The sequence below is a fragment of the Zingiber officinale genome, chromosome 6A (genome assembly GCF_018446385.1).
Source record: "Zingiber officinale cultivar Zhangliang chromosome 6A, Zo_v1.1, whole genome shotgun sequence".
NCBI classification, from domain to species: Eukaryota; Viridiplantae; Streptophyta; class Magnoliopsida; order Zingiberales; family Zingiberaceae; genus Zingiber; species Zingiber officinale.
In genome coordinates, this window is record NC_055997.1 from 129,504,693 (window position 1) to 129,531,324 (window position 26,632).

Genomic DNA, 26,632 nt, shown 5'->3' on the forward strand with positions numbered 1-26,632 from the left:
GAACGCCCCTGCATCCAGACTATGAAATGGACAGAAACCAACTGTGTGGACTGGAGAACGCCCCTGCCACTGCTGTGCCCTCGGACGATGATCGCCGGAGCTCAGGAATCGCCACCGATGAAGAACTCTGCTCTCAGATCTGGTTTTGGTGAACGGGAGCTGCGGATCGCGCGAAGAAGACGACACTGTAGATGAAAATCGCGACCGAGCCCGTCTTCTGCACTGTAGCTTCTCGCTATTTAAACAACTCCCTCTCTGATCGGACGGCTGAGAAACTTCTGAGCTAAATCAACGGTGAAAGTTTGCCCAAAATATGATCTGAAGGTACTGATGTTAATCTAGGGTTTGGATCTACTCTCCTGTAGGTCGGATCAAACAGATCATCACTGGATGGTCCAGATCTGTCCTATTTTTGATGAACGGCCCAAAACGACCCAAAGCTTGATCTTCTTGTTTGAACTCCGATTCGAACCCAATTTCAATCCAAATAGATCCAAATCCAAGATCCTTTGATGCCTACAAAATAAGAATTAAATATTAGCACCAAATAACACCAAAAATAAGATAATTTGTAATTATGTCCAAAAATACACACAATGTACAAAATGTGATGTAACCATGATTTAAACTATGAAATCAACATCAAACCATGCATATATGAATCAAAATAATGCAATGAAAATCATGGTTATCAGACATTCTCAACCTAGATGACCAGGACACAGTTTCTTTCTATAATTAACAACACACACTATAAGTAATATCATTTACCAACTTATCGGACCTATTGATTTATCGAGCTAAATCTCACCCTTTGATAAGTCAAAGAAATAAATACTAAATATATGTACTTGTTATTATATTAGGATTAAGAGCACACACTTCCATAATAACTAAGGTCTTATTCTTTTATTAAGTCAGTATAACAAGAACTTACCTTAAATGGTCTTACTCAATGCACTTAGAGTATATTAGTGTAATTTATTAGTCAAGATAAACTAATATCTAATTACATTACGACTATTCCAATGGTTTATTCCTTTCCATCTTAGTCTTGAGCAACTGTTTATAATTTATAAAGAACTGATAACACGATCTTCTGTGTGTGACACCACACACCATGTTACCTATAATATAAATTAATTGAACAACTACACTTAACAAATAAATGTAGACATTTGACCAATGTGATTCTTTTATTTCAAATATAAATGTTTACAAAAAACTAGACTTTTAGTATACACTCTAACAATCTCCCACTTATACTAAAAGACTAAGCTGTCATATCTCTTGTCATACATTTGATTCCCAACCCTTCAACATGCCCATCAAAAGCTCTTGTCTTAAGGACCTTAATGAAAGGATCTCTCAGGCAATCATCTGATGCAATCTAGGTGGCAACAACTTCTCCTCGTTATACGATGTCTCGTATTGGGTGGTACTTGCGCTCTATTGTGTTTTACTTGCCTTATGGACTTATGGTTCTTTCGAGTTTGCTACTGCACCACTATTATTACAAAAATTGTAATAATTTTGGACAAACCAGCAATCATGCCTAAGTCCATCATGAAGTTTCTAAGCCATATAACTTCTGTGGCTGCTTAAGAGGTTGCCACATATTCGGCTTCTATGGTGGAGTCTGGAAAAGCACCTATGTTTAACACTCCTCCATAGATATGGCTTCACCTCCTAAAGTAAACACAAAACCCCGATGTCGTCTTACTATTATCCCTATCTGATTGGAAGTCAAAATCCGTGTAACTTACAGGGATCAAATCATCTGCCTAGTAAACTAGCATATAATCTCTAGTCCCTCTAAGGTACTTTAATATATGCTTTACGACAGTCTAGTGTCCCGGTTCTGGGTTACTTCGATATCTGCTAACTATGCCTTGGGCAAAACAGATATCTGGTCTCGTGCACAACATAGCATAAATTAGACTTTTGACAGCCGAAGCATAAGGAACTGCCTTCATGTCCTTTTATCTCCTTTGATGTCTTTGGAGACATCTCTTTAGAGAAAGCTACTCCATACTTAAAAGGTAAGAAACCTTTCTTAGAGTCTTACATGCTAAAACGAGCTAGGATTGTATGAAGCTCAGGATAAGCATAATATTTTTTTCTTGGGATCCCTTGATCCCTAGAATATGTGTGCATTCTCCCAAGTCCTTCATATCGAATTGCTTGGACAATCATACCCTTACTTCCGACAACACTTTGATATTGTTTCCAACTATCAAAAATGTCATCTACGTATAGTACAAGAAATACCACCACGTTTCCATCACACTTCTTGTATACATAAAAACTCATCCGAACATTGAATAAATCCATAGGTCTGGATTACTTCATTAAATTGGATGTTCTAAGATCTTAAAGCTTTTGCTTTAGTCCATAGACCGATTGAGCTTACATACTAGATGTTCTTAGCCCTTTGCAATAAACCCCTCTGGTTGCTTTATATGGATGCTTTCTTCAAGACTTCCATTAAGAAAAGCTTGTCTTGACATCCACTTGCCAAATCTCATAATCCATATGAGCAACAATAGATAAAAAAAATCCGGATAGACTTAAGCATGGCTACCGGTAAAAGGTTTCCCTTTTTCAACAAGTATTGTTTTGAAAGTTTCCACATTCCCGTCTGTCCCTCTTTTTCTATTGTAGACGTAATGACTTTTACATCATTTGGTAATTCAACAAGCTCCCAGACTTTATCAGAATATATATATTCTAATTCTGTATTCATTGTTCTTTGCCAAGATGCTGCATCTTTATCTTGGAGTGCTTCGTCATATGTCCGGGGATCAAGTTCATGTTTACCAGAGATTTTTTGGAGTGTATACTGAAAACCTAAGCTTTTGTAAACATTTATGTTAAATAAAGAATCACATTTGGTCAATTTATCTACATTTGTTTGTAGTTGTTTAATTTATTTATATTGTAGATAACATAGTATGTGGTGTCACATATAGAAGATGATGTTATCAGTACCTAATAAATTATAAACAGTAGCTCACGACCAAAATGGAAAGGAACAAACCATTGGAAGACCGTAGTGTAATTAGGAATTAGTTTATCTTGACTATATAATTACACTAGTACACTTAGAGTGTATTGAGTAGGACCATATGAGGTCGTTTCTTTTATACTGACTTTATAAAGAAACAAAGATTTCGGTTATTATAGAAGTGTGTGCTCTTAATCCTAATATAATAACAAGCACATATATTTGATATTTATTTCTTTAATTTATCAATGGGTGAGTCGATGAATCAATAAGTCTGATAAGTTGGGAAATGGTATCACTTATAGTGTGTGTTGTTGATTATAGAAGGAAACTGTGTCCTAGAGATATTAGGTTGATAATGTCCTCAAGAGTAGCTCATAAGGATTGTCATATTAAACCCTGCAGGTGGACTTAGTCCGACATGATGATAAGGTTGAGTGGTACTACTCTTGAACTAAGATATTAATTAAATGAGTTGTCAGTAACTCACTTAATTAGTGGGCATTCGATATCTTAAACACAGGGAGACTAACACACTCATAATAAGAAGGAGCCCAAAAATGTAATTTGGAATTGGTGCGGTAGTTCAATAATAGTTCTCTAGTGGAATGAATTATTATTGATAAAATTAAGTTGTGTGTTCGGGGCGAACACGGGATGCTTAATTTTATCGGGAGACCAAAACCAATTCCTCCTCTCGGTCCCTATCGTAGCCTCTTATTTATAGAGTACTATACCCACCTATACCCACCTTCATACCCATGAGAAGGAGGCCGGCCAAGCTAGCTTGTGGTTCAAGCTAGGGTCGGCCAAGTCATGGGTAGCCGGCCCTAGCTTGAACCCAAGCTTAGGTGGTCGACCCCCATTAAATTAAAAAGAGTTTTAATTTTAATTTTTATTATGTGGAAGATATAATTTATTACAGAGAATTAAAATTAAAATATTTCTCTTTAAAAGATCTACAAAAGATTAAAAGAAAGAGATTAGATCTCTTTCCTTATTTGTAGATTGGAAAGATATTTTATTTTTTCTCTCTGAAAAATTATTCACATATTGAAAATTAAAATTATAGAAATTTCTTTTTATCAACCATGAAGGGATTTTAAAAGGAAATTTTATTTTAAAAAATTTCCAAAGACAAAAAAGGAAGTTTTAATTGTTGTTTAAAATTATCCTATCTGCTCTACATGAGGTGGCCGACCACATACAATTAATTAGGAAAATTTATTTAATTTTTTCTTAATTAATTGTTGTCAAGGAAAGTTAAGGAAATTTTATTATAAATAAATTTCCTTATTTACCAAAGCCAAGGAATATAAAAGAAGGGGAAGAGGTGCCTTCATGGTACACAACCTCTATTATTTCTCTCCCTCTTTTGTTCCTTGGTGTGGCCGGCCATCATCATCATCCTCTCCCTCTCTTCCTCTTGTGGTGGCCGAACCTCTCTCTCCCCTTGGAGCTCTTGTGGTGGCCGGATACTACTTGGAGAAGAAGAAGAAGAAGGAGAGAAAGCTAGCATCTCTTGGAGCTTGGTTGGTGTTTTGATTTTCTTCCTTGGTGAAGCTTCCTTATTGTGGCCGAACCTAGCTTGGAGGAGAAGAAGGTGGTTGGTGGTTTTCTCATCTCGGAAGATCGTTGCCCACACAACGTCCGAGGTTAGAAGAGGAATACGATAGAAGATCAAGAGGTCTTTCTAGAAGGTATAACTAATAGTTTTTTTTCCTTTTCCGCATTATACTAGTTATTTATGGAATAATACCAAATACAAGAGGCTTACGTTCTAGTATTTCGAATATGTTTTTCGAAGTTGTGTTCTTTTGTTTTATTTTTCCTTGTGATTTGATTGTTCTTTTCGGTTAACCTAAAGTTATTTTAGGAAATTAAATATTAGATTTCTATAAAAGGTTTTGTCTAGTCGGTGGTGGTTGCTCCCATATCCAAGAAGGTCATGTGCCTCGCCACGTCAGTACTGGGAACTAATTATGGAAATTAATATTTAATGGAATTAATAACTTAAGGTGATTTGGGTCGAACGTGTTAAGTTCCGCAGGAGATCCAAGTCAAAATCTAAAAGAACAAATAGATTAAATTTTGGATCAAACGTGTTAAGTTCCGCAGGCGATCCAAAATTTAATTTAAAAGAACACATGGTAGCTAGGAAAAGGTTCAGACCTTTGTACAAAATTTTTGTACAGTGGAACCTCTAGGCTTTCCGAGTAGCAACCAATAAGATTAAGTCCAAAGACTCTTCTAAAACATGAATCTTTGTGGTTGCCTAACAACCCTCCCACTACGATGAGGTACTGTCTGTAATTATGTATCATTTGTGATACGTGTTGCAGTTTCTTGTGATATTTCATTTTGTACAGTTGGTACTAGATTAGACGTGTCCTTTATTATTTCCTTAAGAATAAATTTACTTATGGGCTTGTGGTTCATTACATAGTCCTCTTCTAAAAATCGAGTTTTGGTGCTAACAATGACCTTCTGATTTTTAGTACTATAAACCTCCTTTCGTTTCTCTAGGATAACCCACAAACAAGTGAATTACTGTCCAACTTATCAGTGTCTCCCTTCAGCACATGTGTTGGATTATCCCAAAACCGAATATTCTTTAGACTAGGCTTACGCCCATTCTACAATTCTATGAGAGTAGAGGATTCTGACTTAGAAGGTATTATGTTCACTTCTGTTTCTAGAGTATATCCTCAAAATGAATTTGGTAATTATGAATAACTCATCATTAATCTAACTATTACCATAAGAGTCCTATTCCTTCATGTCGGGTGGATGATGCCGAAAGCGCAACCACGAAGAAGTCGACCGCTCGAAAGGACGTCGAGTGAAACATGCACGTGGCTGAGTGGACGATCGGGCAAAGGATCAGGCGGCTACCAACGTGTCGACCGAGCGACAAAAAATATGTCCCGAGCGACTGTTAAGTAAGCTCAGGGCCGAACGGCAAGTAGGGGTGAGCATTCGGTCAAAATCGAATCGATCAAACTGAATAGACCGAAAACCGAATAAACCGAATTTCTTTTCAACCAACCGAGCCGACCAAATTTCCCTATGAAACCGAACCGACCGAACTGATAAGATATCGGTTAATTCAGTTTTCGACCGAATTAACCGACTTTTAAAACCCTATTCGGTTTTTACCTTTAAAAAAAAGATTTTATTTAATTAATTATATTTTAAAATAAAAATTAATTAATATAATATTCTTATTCGATTTATTCAGTTTAACCGAATTACAAAATTTAAAACCGAAACCGAACCAAATTAATCGAAAACTGAACCGAATTTTCAAAAAAAAATCAAAAACCGAATTAACCGAACCGAATTTCTAAATTTGGTTAGTTCGGTTCGGTTAATTCGGTTTTTCTGAATTTTTGCTCACCCCTAACGGCAAGTGAGCGCACAGGCGAATACAAAGCGAGCGATGAAGTAGCGTCGGGCAGGAGTGGAGCTCGAAAACGGAGCGGAAGCATAGCCCGCAAAATCACATGCTCACGGAAATGAAAGTCGTGCGCCGAGCCGACGCATCGCCTGTGAACTGAACCAGAGTGTAGCTCGTGAGTCGAAGGCGCATGGCAACGAAAGTCGTGAGCTGAACGGGCACATCTAACGTGAATTGAACTGGAATGTAGCCCGTGAGTCGAAGGCGCATGGAAGTGAAAGTCGTGAGCTGAACGGGCACATCGCACGTGAACTGAATTGGAATGCAACCCGTGAGTCGAAGGCGCATGGAAGCGAAAGTCGCTAGCCGAGTGGGTGCATCGCCCGTGAGATATTCTGGCCCAAAACCAGAGTAGATACTCTCGTTCGCGACCATTCAAGATAGCTCGACCCCGAATGGGGGAGATAAGCTGCTTTGATGCTCCGTGACAAATGAAGACCTCTTGACCCCGGACGGGGGAGATAAGAAAATATGATATGCTGGTTCGAGACCGGTGAAGACCACTCAACCCCGAACTGGGGCGGTAGAGTATCCGATGGTGGCAATTGCTCAACCCCGAAAGGAGGAGATAGCTTATCCGACGGACTGGTTCGTGAAGGTGGGGGTTTAACGTCACGGCTCGATGGTCTTCAAGCCAGGTATTTATAACCGTCGGCTCAGCTCTGGCGTTTAACTTCGCCGCTCGACAGTCTCCAGGTCGGGCATTTATAGCCGCCGATTCGGCTCTGGCGTTTAACGTCGCCGCTCGACGGTCTCCAGGCCGAGTATTTATAGCCGCCGGTTCGGCTCTGGCGTTTAACGTCGCCGCTCGATGGTCTTCAGGCCGGGTATTTATAGCCGCCGGTTCGGCTCTGGCGTTCAACGTCGCCACTCGACAGTCTTCTAGCATAACTCAAACTTGACCGATCGATACGGGGTCTTCGGCAATGAAATCGCGGCTCGGATAATATACGCCCGACCGATCGGCACGGGGTCTTCGACATCGAGCACATGACTCGGATGATATACGCCCGGCCGATTAGCACGGGGTCTTCGACATCGAGCGCGTGGCTCAGATGATATACGCCCGACCGATCGGCACGGGGTCTTCGACATCGAGCGCGTGGCTCGGATGATATACACTCGGCCGATCGGCACGGGGTCTTCGACATCGAGCGCATGGCTCGGATGATATACGCTCGGTCGATTGGCACGAGGTCTTCAACATCGAGCCTGTGGCTCGACTAATATATGTCCGGCCGATCGACACGAGGTCTTCGACATCGAGTGCGTGGCTCGGATAATATACGCTCGGCCGATCAGCACGGGGTCTTCGACATCGAGCGCGTGGCTCGGATAATATACGCCCGGCCGATCGGCACGGGGTCTTCGATATCGAGAGCGTGGCTCGAATAATATACGCTCGGCCGATCGGCATGGGGTCTTCGACATCAAGCCCGTGGCTCGGCTAATATACCCTCAGTCGATCGACAGGGGTCTTCGACATAGGAACTAGGGCAGATCATATAACTAAAAGAGAAAAGATAACGCAAAAACTGACCTGCCGACCAGCAGAGGATTTGACTCAATTCCTCGACTCCCGAATACCCGTGGAGTGAGGAGAATGACACATTCGTCAAAACCTACCGAGGTCATGAGGATGGTAGAATTTTCCGACATCGTCCATCTTCACGTACCAGATCAGGTGCTTTCCCTCAGATGACGCTAATTTGATCCTGTCGGGAATTTGGGAAGAAGGGGATGCCGGAATGACGTGTCTGGAATGTTGACCGCATCTCCCTGACCCGGGTGGTGAGTTGTGTTCTGCATTGACCAAGTCATCCGAAGTCCTCCGGTCAACGCTACCTGCAGCTAGCGACCGGGTCGCCCCGGTCTCCGGTACCCCGATGTTTGAGGCGGATTCCACGGATATATGAGTATCCGAATAATAGTAGAACAACTAACTAAATGCAACATAAGTACAGTGACGTACCCTGGCCCCGGGGGGCGCCCTTTGATGGATCGGTGAGCCGATCGCGCTGCTGATCGAGTCGTCACGGCCATGAAGGATAGATGAGTGTGTCAGCTGAGGAGCTAGATCTGCCCGCCAGGAGCCGAGCGTAACCTGAATCCGGCAAACAATAGGCCGACTAGGAGATACTAGCGACACACTGACCTAGAGATGACATCAGCACGCAGGGCAGGATATAATATAGGCACGCAGGCCAAACACACCACAGCGGCTCACAGGCCGGAATACAACGGTGGCTCGCAGGCCAACACAGTACCAAATCGGAGGATGACAACATCTATGGAATCGGTGGTGGTCGTGGATCGGCTAGTGACTGTCGCTGTAGGCGGCATCGTTGGGCGGCGAGGGTCACTAGAAGTGGTCGCGATGACTGCGGGACTCGGCGACAGAAGTGGTTACTAAACGTGGCGGCAAAGGCCTTTGGTCGCGTCGGGGTGGCCGCTGGACGCGGTGGTGATAGTGGCCGCTGGACTCGACGGCGGCAAGGGCGAAGTCGTGTCTGTGAGAGGCGTTGCGAGGAGGAGTGCAGCGGAGATGTTGCTGTCGGCAGCAAGGTAGGCTGCGTCCGGAGCCCTTCGTCGGCGGTAGTGGCGTCGGCACCCGTCTCGACGGAGGAAGGGACGAAGGCTAGGGCGACACCCGTGACGTTGGCGGTGGCAGGGAAAGGGCTCATGTGTGGAACTCCGGCCGGTAGCAGCAGCGACGGCGGCATCCAAAAGGAAATGATGGCGACGGCGCGGTGCCTGAGCCACGAGGAGGAGGGGAGCAACGGAGGTGGCGGCCGGCGAAGGCCGGCGTCGCCAGGAGCGTGGAAAGGGGGATCCCTCTTGGCGGCGGAAAACCATCACTCGAGCTCCTCCTCCCCTCCTCCCCTGCTAGCGGCAAAAAAACCCCATACGAAGAAGAACCCTCCTGCTCCCTGTGCTCAGCGGCGACGGCGAGAGTCCTGCACCAAGCCCCCTCGGCCCTCACCACGTGGAACAGTGTCCACTATAAATCCCAAGCCCTAATCCTCAAAAGATCAAAACACCCCTCCCCTTTCCCTTAATTCTCTTTGGGCCCTCTAACATATCCGCATCTAGGGCTGTAAATGAACCAAGCGTTCGTGAACAAGCTTGGTGTTCGGCTTGGTAAGAGCTTGTTTATGTTCGTTCAATATACATAAGATTAATTAAACAAACAAGCTTGAACAGCTCGTTAAGCTAAACAAACAAGCTTGAACACATATGTGTTCAGCTCGTTAACGTTCATGAACAACGTTCGTGAACAACGTTCGTGAACAATGTTCGTGAACAACGTTCGTGAACAATGTTCACGAACCATATTTATTAATAAAATTCTTTCAATATGCTAAATAAATAATAAAATAAAATAAATAAATTTAAATTATCAATCTTAATAACTAATCAAACAATTAAAAGTTTCAAACAATCAAACAAGCTTGAATCGAGAGTTTGATAACATCTAAACGAACCAAGCTCAAACCAAGCTCAAGCCAAGCTCGAACCAAGCCCAAGCCAAGCTCAAGCCAAGCTTGAATTGAGAGCTTGATAACATCTAAACGAACCAAGCTCAAGCCAAGCTTCAAACAAGTTCAAGCTCATAAAAAATAAACCAAGCCAAGCTTGAACACTCATTTCAAAAGTTTGGTTCATTTTAAGCTCGGCTCGGCTCGGCTCGATTATCTTATCAAACAAGCTTGAACACGCCAAAGCTCGACTCGGCTCGGCTCGTTTACAGCCCTATCCGCATCCCCTTTCCCTTAATTCTCTTTGGGCCCTCTAACATATCCGCATCACTGATGTTCTTGATTTTCCTATTGGATTCTTCTTCATCTTCTTTAATATTTTCCTGGGTTCTTCTCCATCTCTGAGTGTATAATTGTAAGCGGAGAGAATTGTTACCATGCTATCTAAATATTTCAAGTTTACAAACTATTGTGGCTAATTAATTTTGCTTCTGTTCCCAGCTTGAGAAACTTGTAAAGTATAGTGGAAGATTTCGTGCATCATCTTGCTTTTGGTATCAGTAGATGAGTTGATCTTGTAAGGCATGTCAAAAGAGAAGTTGGAAAGTTAGAGCAGTCTAAAAAAATTCTCAAACTTCTCGTGTTGTTCTAGTACATGAGCAGCTTGAGCTCGAGCAAGTCATCAATACACACGAGTCTGCAGTGCAGCTCTCTGATCAGCTACCTCATGAAGAGAAAAAGTTATTGCCTCAAACGGCAACTGAGGATTTAATTCAATCCTGAGGATGGACATGGATAGTCAAGCGGCAAATCAGAAGCAAGGGCAAGTATCTAGGGACAAAAGTAAAATGAGAGGGCAAGTCTAGTTTCAATTCATGTCCAATATATGAATATGGGATATCAAATGTGTTGTTGAATTGTGGGGTTTTTCTAGACTACAATGAGGAGTGTTGCTCATTGATGGTTCTCTATCCTAAGATGGGATGACTCCTAATACCCATTTGATAATAATTGGATTTTTTTTTAAAAAAAAGAAACATAAAAATAAAATCCTAAACAGACTTGATTGTTATAGTAAAAGAAACAGTGAAAAATGCTTATAGATTCTCATGCAGATATGTTTCAAGATTGGTGCATGAACAAAAAAATACCTTCTTCATGGGATCAAGTGGAAGTGTGAGGGCTGCACAATAATCCCATCTTCTGTTTTTTTTCCTTAAATTCTGAAAATTTTTGTTTCCCAGCCACATTGAAAACTAAAGAGAATTTTGAGATTATGATTAATATTATTCTTCCATGTATAAACAGCATAAGGTTTTACCAATTTTCTAGATAAAAATTATAAATAAAAGACAAAAAATTAAAAAGGGGCATTCCGAGAATTGAACTCGGGACCTCTCGCACCCTAAGCGAGAATCATACCACTAGACCAAATGCCCACATTGATTCATAATCAATTTTTTTAAAATAAATATTCTAAATTATATATATTTTCTGGATACATTTGATTCACGAACGCAAAATAAAATAGCAATGAGTGAAATTGAGAAGAATAAAAAAAATAAGTATTTTTATTTTATGGTTGATTGGTAGGAATATTATAATAAATAAATATGGACTATTTTTTATAATAATAAAATATTTATACATAAAAGATGTTTTTCAGACTCCTTTAAGTTTACATGAACTGCTTGATCTAGTGTGACTGATCGAACCTCAGATTTCATTATGATAACACCGCATGCGCTAGTCATAAGACTCATCCGAGAGGACTTTTTAAGTTTATTCCTCAATGTATATAAAAAAAGAAGAGATTGAAATAAAATAGGATTGAAAGTGTTGATTTAGTTTCTAATTGTCAAGACATGCACCAACCCAAAAAAAAAAAAAACAATAAAGGGAAAAAACTATTATTATTGGGATTTCACATAATACAAAGCAACAAAAATAACATAAGGTAATAACTTATTTCTTTTGTAAAAGGATAAATCATGTGAAGAAGAATGATCTCAAATACGTTAATTGTATAAAGAAAGATTTGTTCAGAAGTTAAGAAGTTAATATAGTCTTAGTACCTAATGGCACTTTGTGGACATATATGAGTATAATTATTTATGTAAGTGTCACGATAGCTGTTTAAAGAGTCGATTGCAAACTTAAGGGAGGCAAATGCTTTAAGCTTAATTTTAAAACTCTCCGTAACCTGTGACGTTGTCACGTGAACCGCCGGCTATAAATCACCGTTTCATGTCACAAGGATCGCTGGACTCTGCACCGCCTCAGGCTCAGTCACTGAGTCGCCGACTCGTCCACCGATCGAGCGAAAATAGTCGTCTCAGGGATGAGCTCCACGGTCCTTATCCGTGTAGGATCCTTCCTCACATCTCCGAGGACGGACGGAGTCCACGATTCCGGCTCCGGGAACTCGTTCCTGAGGTGGACCACCAGCTCCTTGCATTCTCCCCAGTGCCAGTGCGCTGCCGCGATTCATCTTGAAACAGAGGGCGGGAGGAAGAAGTGTCTTTTCGACGGGCCGGAGCCAATCTCGCCGGATCGAACCGCTCTCCTCCGATCCCGGAGAAGGTGGCGGAGGAAGAGGAGGATGATCTGGCGGTGAGATGGTGCGATCTTGGAATGTCGGTGCTGGCTGGGCTAGCGGGGCAGATGGAGTACTCAGGCGGCGGGACGGGAAAGGGGAAGAATGTCGGCCGAGGCAGGAGGGGCGGAGACGGCGATCATGACGACAACAGAAGGATCTCGGATTACTACCAGCAGATGTTGGAGACCGACTGCTAATCCGCTCCTCTTGAGAAACTACGGGAGATTCCTTCACGAGGTGAGAGGGATCGAATTCCTCAAAAATTCGAGATTCGATTGCGATTATTCAAAATGGGGCAGAAAATAAATTCCTACTTCGAGCTCGCCGTCAAAGCATCGCCGGACGACTGGTAATTATAAGCTTCATCTCCTAAATTCTTGATTGTGACATGATCTCTACAGCTCCGGTCCTAACAATCAGGAGGCCGGGGCGAAACAATCAAAATAGATCCTTAATTTTTTTCCATAAAGTAAAAATTATTTATAATGACTTCTTTTAGTTTTTCTAGATGTAAAATCATCTATAATATTATTAATTTCAAGATTTTCTAAAATCTCTTTTTCAATAGATAAAATTGTTAATCCATGCAATCTCTTTGTGATATTATTGATCTCATGTATATTCTTAACAATTTTAATTTCGAGAAACTCCTTTCAGTTAATCTTACGGTAACAGACATAGTTAACAATATTTTCTAAGCAATTGCAACATTTGGATAATAATCTATATTTTTCATAAAATTAAAAATATCAATTACTGACATTATCTCATTTGGTAAAGTTACTTGTAATATTTTTAATTTCATAAACAAATCATCTAACTCAACATCTAATAAATTTTCATGCGTAAAAGTGGATGTTAATACAATATTTTCTCAACTCATTATTATCTAATGATTTTAATGTTTTCGAATCAAACAAAAAATCAAATATATTTTCAAATATTATCATTTCACCAAATGTTTTCATTACAATAATTGTAAAACTATAATTTAAATAAACTGAATAAAACTATAATTTAAATCAATTAAAATAATTATACTTGGATGAAAAAGATGAGTAGATCTGTAGATGACAGTCCGTAACCGTCACAACTCGCAAACCTCCGTACCGTAAGCTCAAAACCTCCAGGAGCAACGTGTCAAAGGTGGTAGTGCAGCTGTGTAAAGAAGTGGCAAAGTCACAGCCTCGCTGTGATGCCGTCGCGGTCTCATGGAGTCGCTAGAAGAAAAGAGAGCAAACAAAAATCAGACAACAGTTTACCAAACCTAATTCTTAAAACAATTAATATATATATATATATATATATATATAATCATTTAAAAGTTAAAAGTTGTGGGCCCCTCCAAGAAGTTGAGGTTGTGCGACGGCGAAAGTCAAGTGCAACAGTGAAAAGTTATAAAACTTAGTTTTTAAAATAATTTATATATATATATATATATATATATATATATATATATATATATATATATATATATATATATATATATACACACAGAAGTGATATGCTGCGGACAAAGCCGTGCAGACCGCTGCGGACATGCCTTCCTGATCGATGTCTGGACCGATCAGGGAACCTCCTGATCGGTCTGTAGACCGATCAGAAAATGATCGGTTCCCTGATCGGTCTCTGGACTGATCAGGAGGTTCCCTGATCGGACTGGTGACCGATCAGGAGGTTCAGGAAGGCAAGTCGCGCACTGGCGATGTCTGGACCGATCAGGGAACCTCCTGATCGGTCTGTAGACCGATCAGAAAATGATCGGTTCCCTGATCGGTCTCTGGACCGATCAGGAGGTTCCCTGATCAGACTGGTGACCGATCAGGAAGGCATGTCCGCAGCGGTCCGCACGACTTTGTCCACAGCATATCACTTCTGTATATATATATATATATATATATATATATATTTAATATTTGTGGGTCCTCCCAAAGTTGGGGCCCTGGGCAATCGCCCAGGATGGCCCTGCCTCTGGGCCGGGCCTGGATCTCTAATCCAGAGGTACGTGTTTTAAGCTACGTGCTAGGTTCTTACACGCAGTTCCTATGGGACGCCGTCGAGGAGGACGAAGAAGAGGCACCGCCGGTGGCGAGAACGGAGTCATCCTCACCATCAGTGGAAGCATTTTGATGGAGAATGTACAAAAGCAATAGTAATATTGTCGTCATAATTCTAAGTACGACTACGAGAAGCAGAACGATGAGGAAACAGATCGTCAGCAGAGAACGCTGATGACAAATGTTAATTTTCTGACTGTCACGTCCCTGATTTTTAACTGTCCAATTTTATCAGATCACACCATTATGCATCGTATCATATCATGACTAATTAATTTTACTTCTATTCTCAGCTTGAGAAACTGGTAAAGTTGTGGAAGATTTCACACCAGTTCGGATCATCATCTTGCTTTTGGTATCAGTAGAAGAGTTGATCTTGTACGGCATGTCAAAAGAGAAGTTGGAAAGTTAGAGCAGTCAAAAAAAAAATCCTCAAACTTCTCGTGTTGATCTAGTACATGAGCTGCTTGAGCTCGAGCAAGTCATCAATACACACAAGTCTGCAGTGCAGCTCTCTGATCAGCTACCTCATGAAGAGAAAAAGTTATTGCCTCAGACCAGCCATGAGAAAGAAATTAATCACGCATTGTGAATGAACTCTCAACTAATTTGTCAGTTGCAAGTCAAACGGCAACTGAGGATTTAATCCAATCCTGAGGATGGATGAGGAGAAGTATCTAGGGACAAAAGTAAAATGAGAGGGCAAGTCAAGTTTCAATTCATGTCCCATATATGAATATGGGATATCAAATGTGTTGTTGAATTGTGGGGTTTTTCTAGACTACAATGAGGAGATTCCTTCGGTGGGATGACTCCTAATACCCATTTGATAATAATTAGATTTTATTTAAAAAGAAACATATAAAAATAAAATCCTAAACAGACTTGATTGTTATAGTAAAAGAAACATGAAAAATGCTTATAGATTCTCATGCAGACATGTTTCAAGATTGGTGCATGAACAAAAAAAATACCTTCTTCATGGGATCAAGTGGAAGTGCGAGGGCTGCACAATAATCCCATCTTCTGTTTTTTTTCCTTAAATTCTGAACATTTTTGTTTTCCAGCCACATTGAAAACTAAAGAGAATTTTGAGATTATGATTAATATTATTCTTCCATGTATAAACAGCATAAGAGATCAATACTTTTACCAATTTTCTAGATAAAAATTATAAATAAAAGACAAAAAATAAAAAAGGGGCATTCCGAGAATTGAAGTCGGGACCTCTCGCACCCTAAGCGAGAATCATACCACTAGACCAAATGCCCACATTGATTCATAGTCAATTTTTTTAAAATAAATATTCTAAATTATATATATATATATTTATTTATTTTCACTGACTCTATGCATTTTGTTCACGAACACAAAATAACCAAAAGGAGAAAGAATAAAATAGCAATTGAAAGAGAGTGAAACTGAGAAAAATAAAAAAAGTAAGTATTTTTATTTTATGGTTGATTGGTAGGAATATTATAATAAATAAATATGGACTATTTTTTATAATAATAAAATATTTATACATAAAAGATGTTTTTCAGACTCCTTTAAGTTTACATGAACAGCTTCATCTAGTGTGACTCATCGATTTTGATTTGCACTCTTGGTCTAATTATTATGGCTTGATAGACACTTGCGATGGTCTACCTTGCTCAGAGTCTAAATTGTCTAACCAGTTTGTCGACTAAATCTGACCAATTGTCCCATTCAGTTTGACAAACTTTCTTGGCAAACAATTTGTCATCCCTTCTTGATCCTTTTGATCAGTTTAGTCAATCTCCTTCAACTCATTTGGGTGACTAACCTATTTACTTAGTTAGCCTAATCAACCTTTTTTTACATGTTTAGCCCCTCTACCCACCAATCCATTAGTCCAACTTGGACTATCTAACCCGAGTCCATTGGGTTGTCACACAGCACGCATCCAACTCTTAATATTAAGAGGTAATTTTACTCGTATCAACTCTCAAATAATATACGAATCAGTATAATGAAAACACACCTTAATGCGTTTTATATCAGATACTTTGTAAGTAATAAGCAGGAAGGTGCCAACAAACTTAGATTGTAAGCAACTTACAAGTAATAAAAATTCTAAGTTTAAGAAACAAAATCTCAATGTATGAATGTTTAAGTGCTCTGTTAGGCATTTTAAAAACCAGCTACAGAAGGCGAGAGATGTGAACGTTTTGTTTGACAAGAATCTCACTAGATGAACCACAATATCTACAAGTAGCACATGGTCATGGGAATCACCCACCATGATGTATATTTACTTCTTTTCGTTGGTCAAAACTGTACTCACCTTGGGTAATGATCTATCAAGCATTTATCTGTTTCCATACACCCCAGTAAGTTGCGAGTTGCCTTGCAGCACGAGAGCTTGTCTGAGGGCCTAGGACCTACGATGGTCACAGACTTTTCAACCTGAGGTTGCATATTGTTCAATGGGGCAAACTCACTAGCTATTTCTACTTCAGTCAGATGCACTTGACCGAGTAGGGATTTTTGTGCCATGAGTGAATATTTTTGAAGGAACTTCTAAATATGATAAACATCTTTCTGATTTGTTTATAGATTCCGTCAACCTGAGTTTAAACCTAATGACTATGCCTGCAGGGAAGATAAAACTACATGGAGATTTTCAGGAAATGTAGAGCACAGAAATATTTGGATGCAAGGCAACTTGAACAAGCGAGTTTTGCTTTTACAAGGACATAAACCAAAGTATTCAACTACAAGTCATCCATTATTAAAATTCATCTCCAGAGTATTAAGCAGATTATGGGCAAAACATCAAGTCAAAGAAGAAATGCAGTAGATTGAACCAGTGTCGTCTGTTGTTACTCCGACTGAGTAAACCTGGAAAAGAAAAATTAATTAATTATTTTGATTTTCGAAGAAAAAACACTATATTCACTCAAATAAGTACTTAGCGTATAAAAATAAGAGGTCAACTACAGTAGGGCCTACAGGGATTGAGTAGTGGCAAAACCAATGGATATCCAACAAAGCATCATATTCGGGAAAAAAATCACCATTTGTTTGGATTAATGGAAAGCGAGCCAAAGTTTTTGGATTAATGGTAAGCGAACCATTTGTTCCTCTCACAGATTTTTGTTCCAGTCGCAGAGGCCTCTGGAATCTGGAGCAATAGTTGACCAAATAGAGCCTCTTATAAGGTCATCCAATGTTTCTTAAGACACTAATCAACAAACAACCCTTAACACAACTGGACACAACGCTGTTGGCCACAATTGCATGGAATACGGCAACAAAAAGTGAAACATGAATGCCATGAGCGGATTAGTACATAAACTAACACAAATCTACTTGGTGTACTATTCTTGGGCACAGATGCAAACGTAGAGTACTGAGACTGCTGGGGCAAGTTCCTCAGAAAGACACATAAGAAAACCCAAACCATTGTTCTCATCATCCATGCAGTCTATAATATGTTAAAGGAGATCTAGCCCGGCATCAATAAATATAACTTCTTCCAACAATATTAAGTAGCTGATACATAGCAACCAGCTTTGACAAAACCCAATTGGACAATTACAAAATAATCCAACAAATACCTATTTAGAAGGAATTTGACATTTTTCATTCTATATAAATCACTTATAAAAGCTAAAGCAGATGGCAAATTCTCTCCTCAGTTGAGGTTCAAGACATTGAAATAACTAGTATAACATATCACCAATAAGTTTGTTAGGGTATGAACATAAGGCACACTCCTAATGATAATCATGATTAATGTGCTAATGGCAGCTCAAGAGATTTTTTTATTATTATTCATTGTGTGTCATTCTTGAAAAAATATCTAATCAATTTTATTTTTCAACCAAGTAGGAGATCATTAGGCAATAAATGGATTGTGAATAAAAAAGGATTTTAAGCAATGCTTTAAGGCTGTATTTACTATTTACTTTAGCTAAGGAATGCAGATAAGGGTAAGGGAAACAGAATGGGGGGGGGACAGAAGTTGAGATGTTAGTAATTCCATCATGATGTTTCTCTGAGCATGTAGAATCTAGGAAGGGAGTATTGTACTGCATTATAATGAGATAATCACAGGTATATTTAGACTCAAATGATAAAATCAAGACCTAAAGTACCAATACGAGAAAAAACACATTCCTACCCAATGCCTTTAACACTATACAAAAAACTAACACCAGATGAGAATTCTCCTGAGATGGAAACGGGCAAAGATCATTCTCCTTAGTACAGATTAGCATACCCACACAAAAGTCTGCATCTATAACTGCTTATAATCCTCTCTAGTACAGGTAAACTATCCATATGTTTATTCAATAAGCTCAAAAAAATTCAATAATAAAAGCACTCAGTTCTTGCTCATTGGAACAGATGAAATGGTTATCCCTGTATCTAATTACAAAAACCAGAAGCTGAAGTGATCTAAGAACTATACATAAAAATCTTCTCAGAAGATTTCCAAAAAATAGAATGTGTAAGAATTTAAGCAGTGCAGACACAAATTTTCCGTAAACACATACAATTTAAGGTAGGAACATAAGTTTAATCTATGTTTAATGACCAATAAAGTGAAAAATTAGCAGTGATTCGTGTAAAACATAATTGACCTTTGCTATATTCCTCCTATTTGTTCGCTAGGAGAAATTTTTATTTTTATTTTAAAAAGATGGCACTAGTCTTTCATTACATACTGTATCGTACGGCACATCTAAACTCCAAGTGCAAGGGCATTGTAGAAACCAAGCAAGTAGACATTTCTTCAGTTCCATAAAACAGTTTTTATATCATACTAAGGAAATAGACAAACCTTGAAGAGGAACAGCGGCCCTACTCGGAAGTTTTCTTTGGACCTTAAAAATTAGAAAGAAAAAATCATTTAATTTACAGGAAAAATAACAAGACGGGATGGATAGAGATTTGACATATTAGGGAAAGAAACGCAGAAGAAAGACTCTGCACCGTGGAATTCAGGGGGGCGAGCATCCTTGCCCCAGCCGATTCCGCGAGTGGAATCAAGATACTGTTCGACGAGGTGACGGCACTTCTGCTTGTGGTTGATCCCTTCAACGCGGTAGCACCAGAGGAGGCGGTCCCGGATGATCTTAGCAGTCTCGATCTGGATCCACTTCTCCCGCACCAGGTGCTCCCTGTAATCGAGGAACGCCACCGGATCCGCGTAGGGATTGTTCAGATCGATTTCAGGAGGGGTCTCATCGAACTCTACCTTCGCCTTCCGCACCATCTCTTCCGCCTCCGAATCACCGTCGTTATCCCCCTCTTCACTTCGGTGAGCAAATGCCTTGTTTTTCCTGTCTATTTATTGGGTTTTGGAAGCAGGCCCAAAATTGCATAATCGGCCTGATTCAGATTGTCAGCCCATTTTAGTTGATTGTTGTGCATGGCAGGCTTTGATAGCTCGGTTTATTTTGAAATATAAATTAATAAATTGGCACATTTTATAAATAATATCAATGAAGCCCAACACTCATATTTTTTTAAGAAAAATAAATAATGCCCCGGATTATAGTGCAACTGGCACTTTTCCATGATTAATTTTGTGGTGCCGGATTTATCACCTCCGATTAATTGGTTCAAATAGGTGAGGTTTTAAATTTGTATTAAATGGTTAAGAATTTAGCCTCGTTTTAATAAATAAACGAACGGTACCAGCTGTTATCACTTATCAAATTTTGAATTTTATAAATCACACAATTTGGTTAAACCAAGTTTACGTATCTCTCACAACTGCACACCCTACCCAATAAATATAAAGTTTAAGCAGAAGAACCTTAGAAAAAAAAATTCTAACATCGTGGGAAAAAAGTAAATCCTTTGAAATGTGAGTAAGAATTTAAACCTCAATGAGATTTTTTTTAGCCCCAATATATCATATTAATATTATATTAAAAATAAAAAAATCTACTAAAAAAATCTTAACATAATTTTTTTATGGGTCGGTCCTATATTACAAATCATATATCTATCTATATTACAAAATATAAATCACAATGCAATACTATTTGATCATTAATTACGAACTTCATCTTTAAGAGAAAAAAAAATTAGGATGAGTTTGGTTTGTTTACATTTTCATTTCATTTTCTAGAAAATCATTTTTTCTCATTTTTTAGAAAATAATTTTTCAGCGTTTTTCGTTTTCTTAGAAAATATTCTCTCTTTTTCTTGAAAATGAATGTGGAAAATATAAACCAAACATGTTTTATATTTTTTTCAAAAAAAATAGAGAATAATATGGAAAATATAAACTAAACGCCCTTGAATTTTTAATATTACTTATGAATTATAAAATTCAAATCTTACCTTATAATGGTTCAATCTTTTTCATTAAGATTTTTTTTAGTTTTATAAATCTCTTACAAATCTTACATTGGATTGGAGATTGGAGATTGAGAATAGAGGTTCAGGATGAATCCACTCTTAGATCATTTGAATGACAGTTTAGTTAGTTGATTTAGTAGATTGTTTAAAGTCCAGTGAAGAATGTGCCCGTGAATTACATAGAAGTCAAGACAGAATCGATGGATTATCAATTCGTTTGTGTATCGTTTTTTATTTGTAGAAAATAAATATACTCTTCTTCATCCTAATTAAGTAAAATCTCAACCGCAAGCTCACTGGCTGGCGAGCTCACGACCTACTGGGAACCCATTGTTGCTTGCCTATGAGTTCGTCGTTGCCGGCGAGCCCACTGGACCTCGCGAGTCGGAAGTCAGAAGTCGGAAAATGAAAGAATGATGCTCGAAACGATGCCAACACCGATTCTTCATCAATTATTGCACCATTCAATCTTCTTCTTCGTGGTCTACTAGTCTTCCTACTCCTGGAGAAGCAGAGGCGCTTCCCTTTCGTCACCGGTAAGCCTTTCAACACCACTACGCTTGGCAAAACCGAAGCAGCCTCACCCCTCGCCTCTTCTTCCCCTTTAATCTCGTCGTCGCCATGTGTGCTTCCCAGAGAACTCCGACAGTCTCGACTTCTCCTCCGCCACCCACATCTTCCTCCTCCTCCTCCACTTCTTCTTTGTTGTGATATATATTACTAGACGTCATTGTTAAAAGAGATAAAGAAAATCATCAGAATTGAGCAGATCAATCGTCAAATTAAATTAATATTAGGATTATTCTAATAATTCTGTTATAATTATTCTAATAATTCTATTATAATTATTAGAATAATTTTTAGAATAATTCTATTATTTATTAATTGATCAATTGACCAAATACTTTATAAACATTATATATTATACTGTCCTCCTTATGACAAATATAAATAAATAATAAAATTTATCATTACTCTCACATTTTATCTTACCCTCTTTCTATTCTTCTTCTAACATAATATCTATTATTCTTCTAACATAATATCAGAGCTAGCATCTTGCCCTCTTTTTCTTTTTTATTTCTCTCTCTCACCGCTTCTCTCCCACTTCCATTTCCTCGTTTCTTAAAAATAAAAAAAAAACAAAAAAAAACACGAGAGGACTTCTTCTCTCCCTTCTCTGTTTTTTTTTATTTTTTTTCGTCGAAACGAGAGAAATTTTTCTCTCGCCTTCTTTTCTTCTTTCTATGCTTCCCATTGTTAGATTATATAATTAGAATTATTTATTTATAGCCTTAGGGTAATTTAGTCTTTTACCTTTTTAATTTAGGGTTTAGGTTTTATGATAATTCTCTATATAAAACTTTGTACTCTTTATTTTCTATCAATCATTTTTTTGGATTCATCGATAAAGATTGCTACTTTTCTTTAGCATCAATTTCTACATGATATCAGAACCTTCATCTTTATGTTTTTGATAATCAGATTGAAAAATTGTTAATTTGATCCACAGTTTTTAGCTTAATCGTACACTTTTGATTGGGTTTATTTTATTTTCGCAATACTTGGTTTTGTTTGGTGTTCGGTAATTCGTGAACACAATTTGTTTTATTATCATGAGTGGTCGTACAGAAGATTCGCTTCAATCGATTAGTGTCCGATTAGATGGAAAGAATTATTCGTATTGAGGATATGTTATGAAAAAAAATTTGCGAGGAAAATGTATGTGGAAATATGTTTCAGGTGTTAGAGTTCAACCTACGAACATTAATGCTGATGATTATGCAATTCGTTGGATGTGTTGGAGTGTATACTGAAAGCCTAAGCTTTGTAAACATTTATTATGAATAAAGAATCACATTTGGTCTAATTATCTACATTTGTTTGTAGTTGTTCATTTAATTTATATTGTAGATAACATAGTATGTGGTGTCACATACAGAAGATGATGTTATCAGTACCTTATAAATTATAAACAGTAGCTCACGACCAGAATGGAAAGGAACAAACTATTAGAAGGTCGTAGTGTAATTAGGCATTAGTTTATCTTGACTATATAATTACACTAGTACACTCAGAGTGTATTGAGTAGGACCATTTGAGGTCCTCCTTTTTATACTGACTTTATAAAGGAACAAAGACCTCAGTTATTATGGAAGTGTGTGCTCTTAATCCTAATATAATAACAAGCACATATGTTTGATATTTATTTCTTTAATTTATCAATGGGTGAGATTTAGTTCGATGAATCAATAAACCCGATAAATTGGGAAATGGTATCACTCATAGTGTGTGTTGTTGATTATAGAAGGAAACTGTGTCATAGTGATATTAGGTTGATAATGTCCTCAAGAGGAGCTCATAAAGATTGTCATGTTAAACCCTGCAGGTGGACTTAGTCCGACATGATAATAAGGTTGAGTGGTACTACTCTTGGACTTAGATATTAATTAAATGAGTTGTCAGTAACTCACTTAATTAGTGGACATTCGATATCTTAAACACAGGGAGACTAACACACTCATAATAAGAAGGAGCCCAAAAATGTAATTTGGGATTGGTGCGGTAGTTCAATGATAGTTCTCTAGTGGAATGAATTATCATTGATAAAATTAAGTTGTGTGTTGGGAGCATGGGATGCTTAATTTTATCGGAGACCAAAACCAATTCCTCCTCTCGGTCCCTATCGTAGCCTCTTATTTATAGAGTACTATACCCACATATACCCACCTTCTATACCCACCTAAAGGGGCCGGCCAAGCTAGCTTGGGAACCAAGCTAGGGCCGGCCTAAGCTTTAAGGTGGCGGCCCTAGCTTGAACCCAAGCTAGTAGGGCCGGCCATAATTAATTAAAAGAAAATTTAATTTTAATGTTTATTATTATGTGGAAGATTTAATTTAAAAGAGAATTAAAATTAAAATATCTCTCTTGTAAAAGATTTACAAAAGATTAAAGAAAGAGATTAGATCTCTTTCCTTATTTGTAGATTGGAGAGATGTTTTATTTTCTCTTTAAAATTATTCACATGTTAATAAAATTAAAATTATAGATATTTCCTTTTATTAACCATGAAGAGATTTTAAAGAGAAATTTTATTTTTTAAAATTTCCGGAAACAAATAAGGAAAGTTTTAATTGTTAATTGAAACTTGTCCAATTTGCTTCCTATTGATTTGGCCGGCCATCATTGTTTAATTGGGGAAATATTATTTTATTTTTCTCAATTAAATCATGTCAAGGAAATCAAGGAAAATTTATTGTAATTAAATTTCCTAATTTACCTAGGCCAAGGAATATAAAAGAAGGGGTGAGGGTGCCTTCACAAGACACAACATCTATTATTCCTCTCCCTCTTTTGTTCCTTGGTGTGGCCGGCCATCATCTCCTTCTCTTCCTCTTGTGGTGGCCGAACCTCTCCCTCTCCCTTGGAGTTCTTGTGGTGGCCGGATACTACTCGGAGAAGAAGAAGAAGGAGAGAAAGCTAGCATCTCTTGGAGCTTGGTTAGTATTTTGGTTTTTCTCCTTGGTAAAGCTTTTCTTTTGTGGCCGAACCTTGCTTGGAGGAGAAGAAGGTGGTTGGTGGTTTCTCATCTTGGAAGATCATTACCCACACAACGTCCGAGGTTAGAAGAGGAATACGGTAGAAGATCAAGAGGTTTTTTCTACAAGGTATAACTAGTAATTTCTATTTCCGCATCATGCTAGTTATTTATGGAAATAATACCAAATACAAGAGGCTTACGTTCTAGTATTTCGAATATGTTTTTTCGAAGTTGTGTTCTTTTGTTTCTTTCTTTTCCTTGTGATTTGATTGTTCTCTTTGGTTAACCTAAAGTTATTTTAGGAAATTAAATATTAGCTTTCTATTAAAGGTTTTGTCTAGTCGGTGGTGGTTGCTCCCATATCCAAGAAGGCCATGTGCCTCGCCACGTCAGATCGGGAACCTTTTATGGAAATTAATATTTAATGGAATTAATAACTTAAGGAGACTTGGGTCGAACGTGTTAAGTTCCGCAGGAGATCCAAGTCAAAACCTAAAAGAACAAATAGATTAAGTTTGGGATCAAACGTGTTAAATTCCGCAGGCGATCCAAAATTTAATTTAAAAGAACACATGGTAGCTAGGAAAAGGTTCAGACCTTTGTAAAAAATTTTTGTACAGTGGAACCTATAGGTTTTCCGAGTAGCAACCAACAATTGGTATCAGAGCTAGGGTTTTGCCTCTGTGTATTTGGTATTTAGTTTAATTATGCACATGTCATACATAATTTAGGCAGGATAATAGTAGGATGTGCTAACTTTGTGGATGCAGGATCCAACTATTATGGCTTTTAGTTAATTATGTGTGTGATTGGACCCTTGGACATGTCAAGGGCAATTTATATGTGTGTGCATGATTGTATTAAAATACAGCAGGAGCTGTATTTAGTTTTATTAGGATTTTATTTTTGATCTAAATACATGTACATTCCTTTTATGGAATATAGGATCAAAAATGTAAAATTCTATTTATGTCGCGGATCGAATCTTGCAAAGCGTGGAACCTTCTAAGGACCAGAGGCGCAGCGGAACTAGGAGCAAGATGGATGCGACAGCTAGACCCTAGGCGGTGGCCAAATATAGCAGCAGCTTGGGATGACAACACACGGAGGACAATTTAGAGATAAAAGCCATAATAGTTGAAAATTAAATTTTCTATTTATTGCTTTTATATTGTGCTGTGTGTGCATGTTAGTTTACAAGTCTAGTAGGCTAGCATAGTTAAAATTCCTCATTTATAAATAACTAAGTGGGAGAGAGATTTTTAAATAAATCCCATGGTCTCCATTACTGGTTTGTAAGTGATGCAAACAAGCTTGCGCTGGCTCGAGTGCCTTCCTCCATAACGGATGAGCTTGTTTGTGGATCACTAGAATGACTTCCATTTTGGATGACTATAGGAAATTAATTAAGAGCGTGTGATCTTCCCCAACCGGAAGGGCATAATCTTATTAATGGACTTAGTGTTAAGTAATGGTATACACTTAGACACATCTAATCGTATCCTCCCCAACGGAGTCACTATTATTATTTGTGTGACCAATAATACCAACTATTAATTTTATTTGTCAAAAGTTAGGTTGACAAGATAATAAAATTAATGGGTTAAACCCTCCTTTTACAAATGTTGAATTTGTATACGTCCACTCTCACGTGGCATACAAAATTCACGGTGTGATGAGGTGTTGGTTAATTTAAAATAGTATTGTTTGAGGAATTAATATTATTCTAAATTTAGAGTTCGACCAAAAGTTATTTGTGATTCTTAGGATGTCTTTCAACCCACCGTCCATCATACTTCAACTGAATAGACTTCATGGACCAAACTACATAGATTGGAAAAGAAACACGGACATTGTTCTTCATCACGAAAGCTATAAATATGATCGATCGAAGGCTCTGATGCACCCTCGGTGAATCTACCCAAGAGGAGATTGAATATCATAGGAAATGGGTAAAAGCGGATGAGATGGCGCGGTGTTACATTTTGGCTTCAATGTCAAATGTATTGCAACATCAAGATTTACCAACTGCCTATAATATATGAACAATCTCAAGGAACTCTTTGGTCATCGGGATAGGGCTTCTAGGCAAGAAGCCATGAGAAAGATAATGACACCACCATGAGAGGGTACTCGTAAGGGA

At 38.4% G+C, this 26,632-nt stretch overlaps 1 protein-coding gene and 2 non-coding genes across 3 annotated transcripts; all 3 read right to left on the reverse strand.

Annotated features, from left to right (window-relative positions):
• Window positions 1–11,313: 11,313 nt before the first annotated feature.
• TRNAP-AGG lies at window positions 11,314–11,385 on the reverse strand. The gene has a single exon. It is a non-coding gene; the product is annotated as a tRNA-Pro (tRNA).
• A 4,416-nt stretch (window positions 11,386–15,801) lies between these two features.
• On the reverse strand, window positions 15,802–15,873 carry TRNAP-AGG. Its single transcript has one exon. It is a non-coding gene; the product is annotated as a tRNA-Pro (tRNA).
• A 1,418-nt stretch (window positions 15,874–17,291) lies between these two features.
• Window positions 17,292–19,895, reverse strand: LOC121998070 (NADH dehydrogenase [ubiquinone] 1 beta subcomplex subunit 10-B-like). The gene is made up of 3 exons (XM_042552812.1): window positions 19,568–19,895; window positions 19,416–19,458; window positions 17,292–17,467 (listed from the first exon to the last, which is right to left on the reverse strand). Exons 1-2 carry the CDS (start codon window positions 19,848–19,850, stop codon window positions 19,436–19,438), a joined length of 306 nt encoding a protein of 101 aa, XP_042408746.1. The 5' UTR covers window positions 19,851–19,895; the 3' UTR covers window positions 17,292–17,467; window positions 19,416–19,435.
• Between the last annotated feature and the right edge of the window lie 6,737 nt (window positions 19,896–26,632).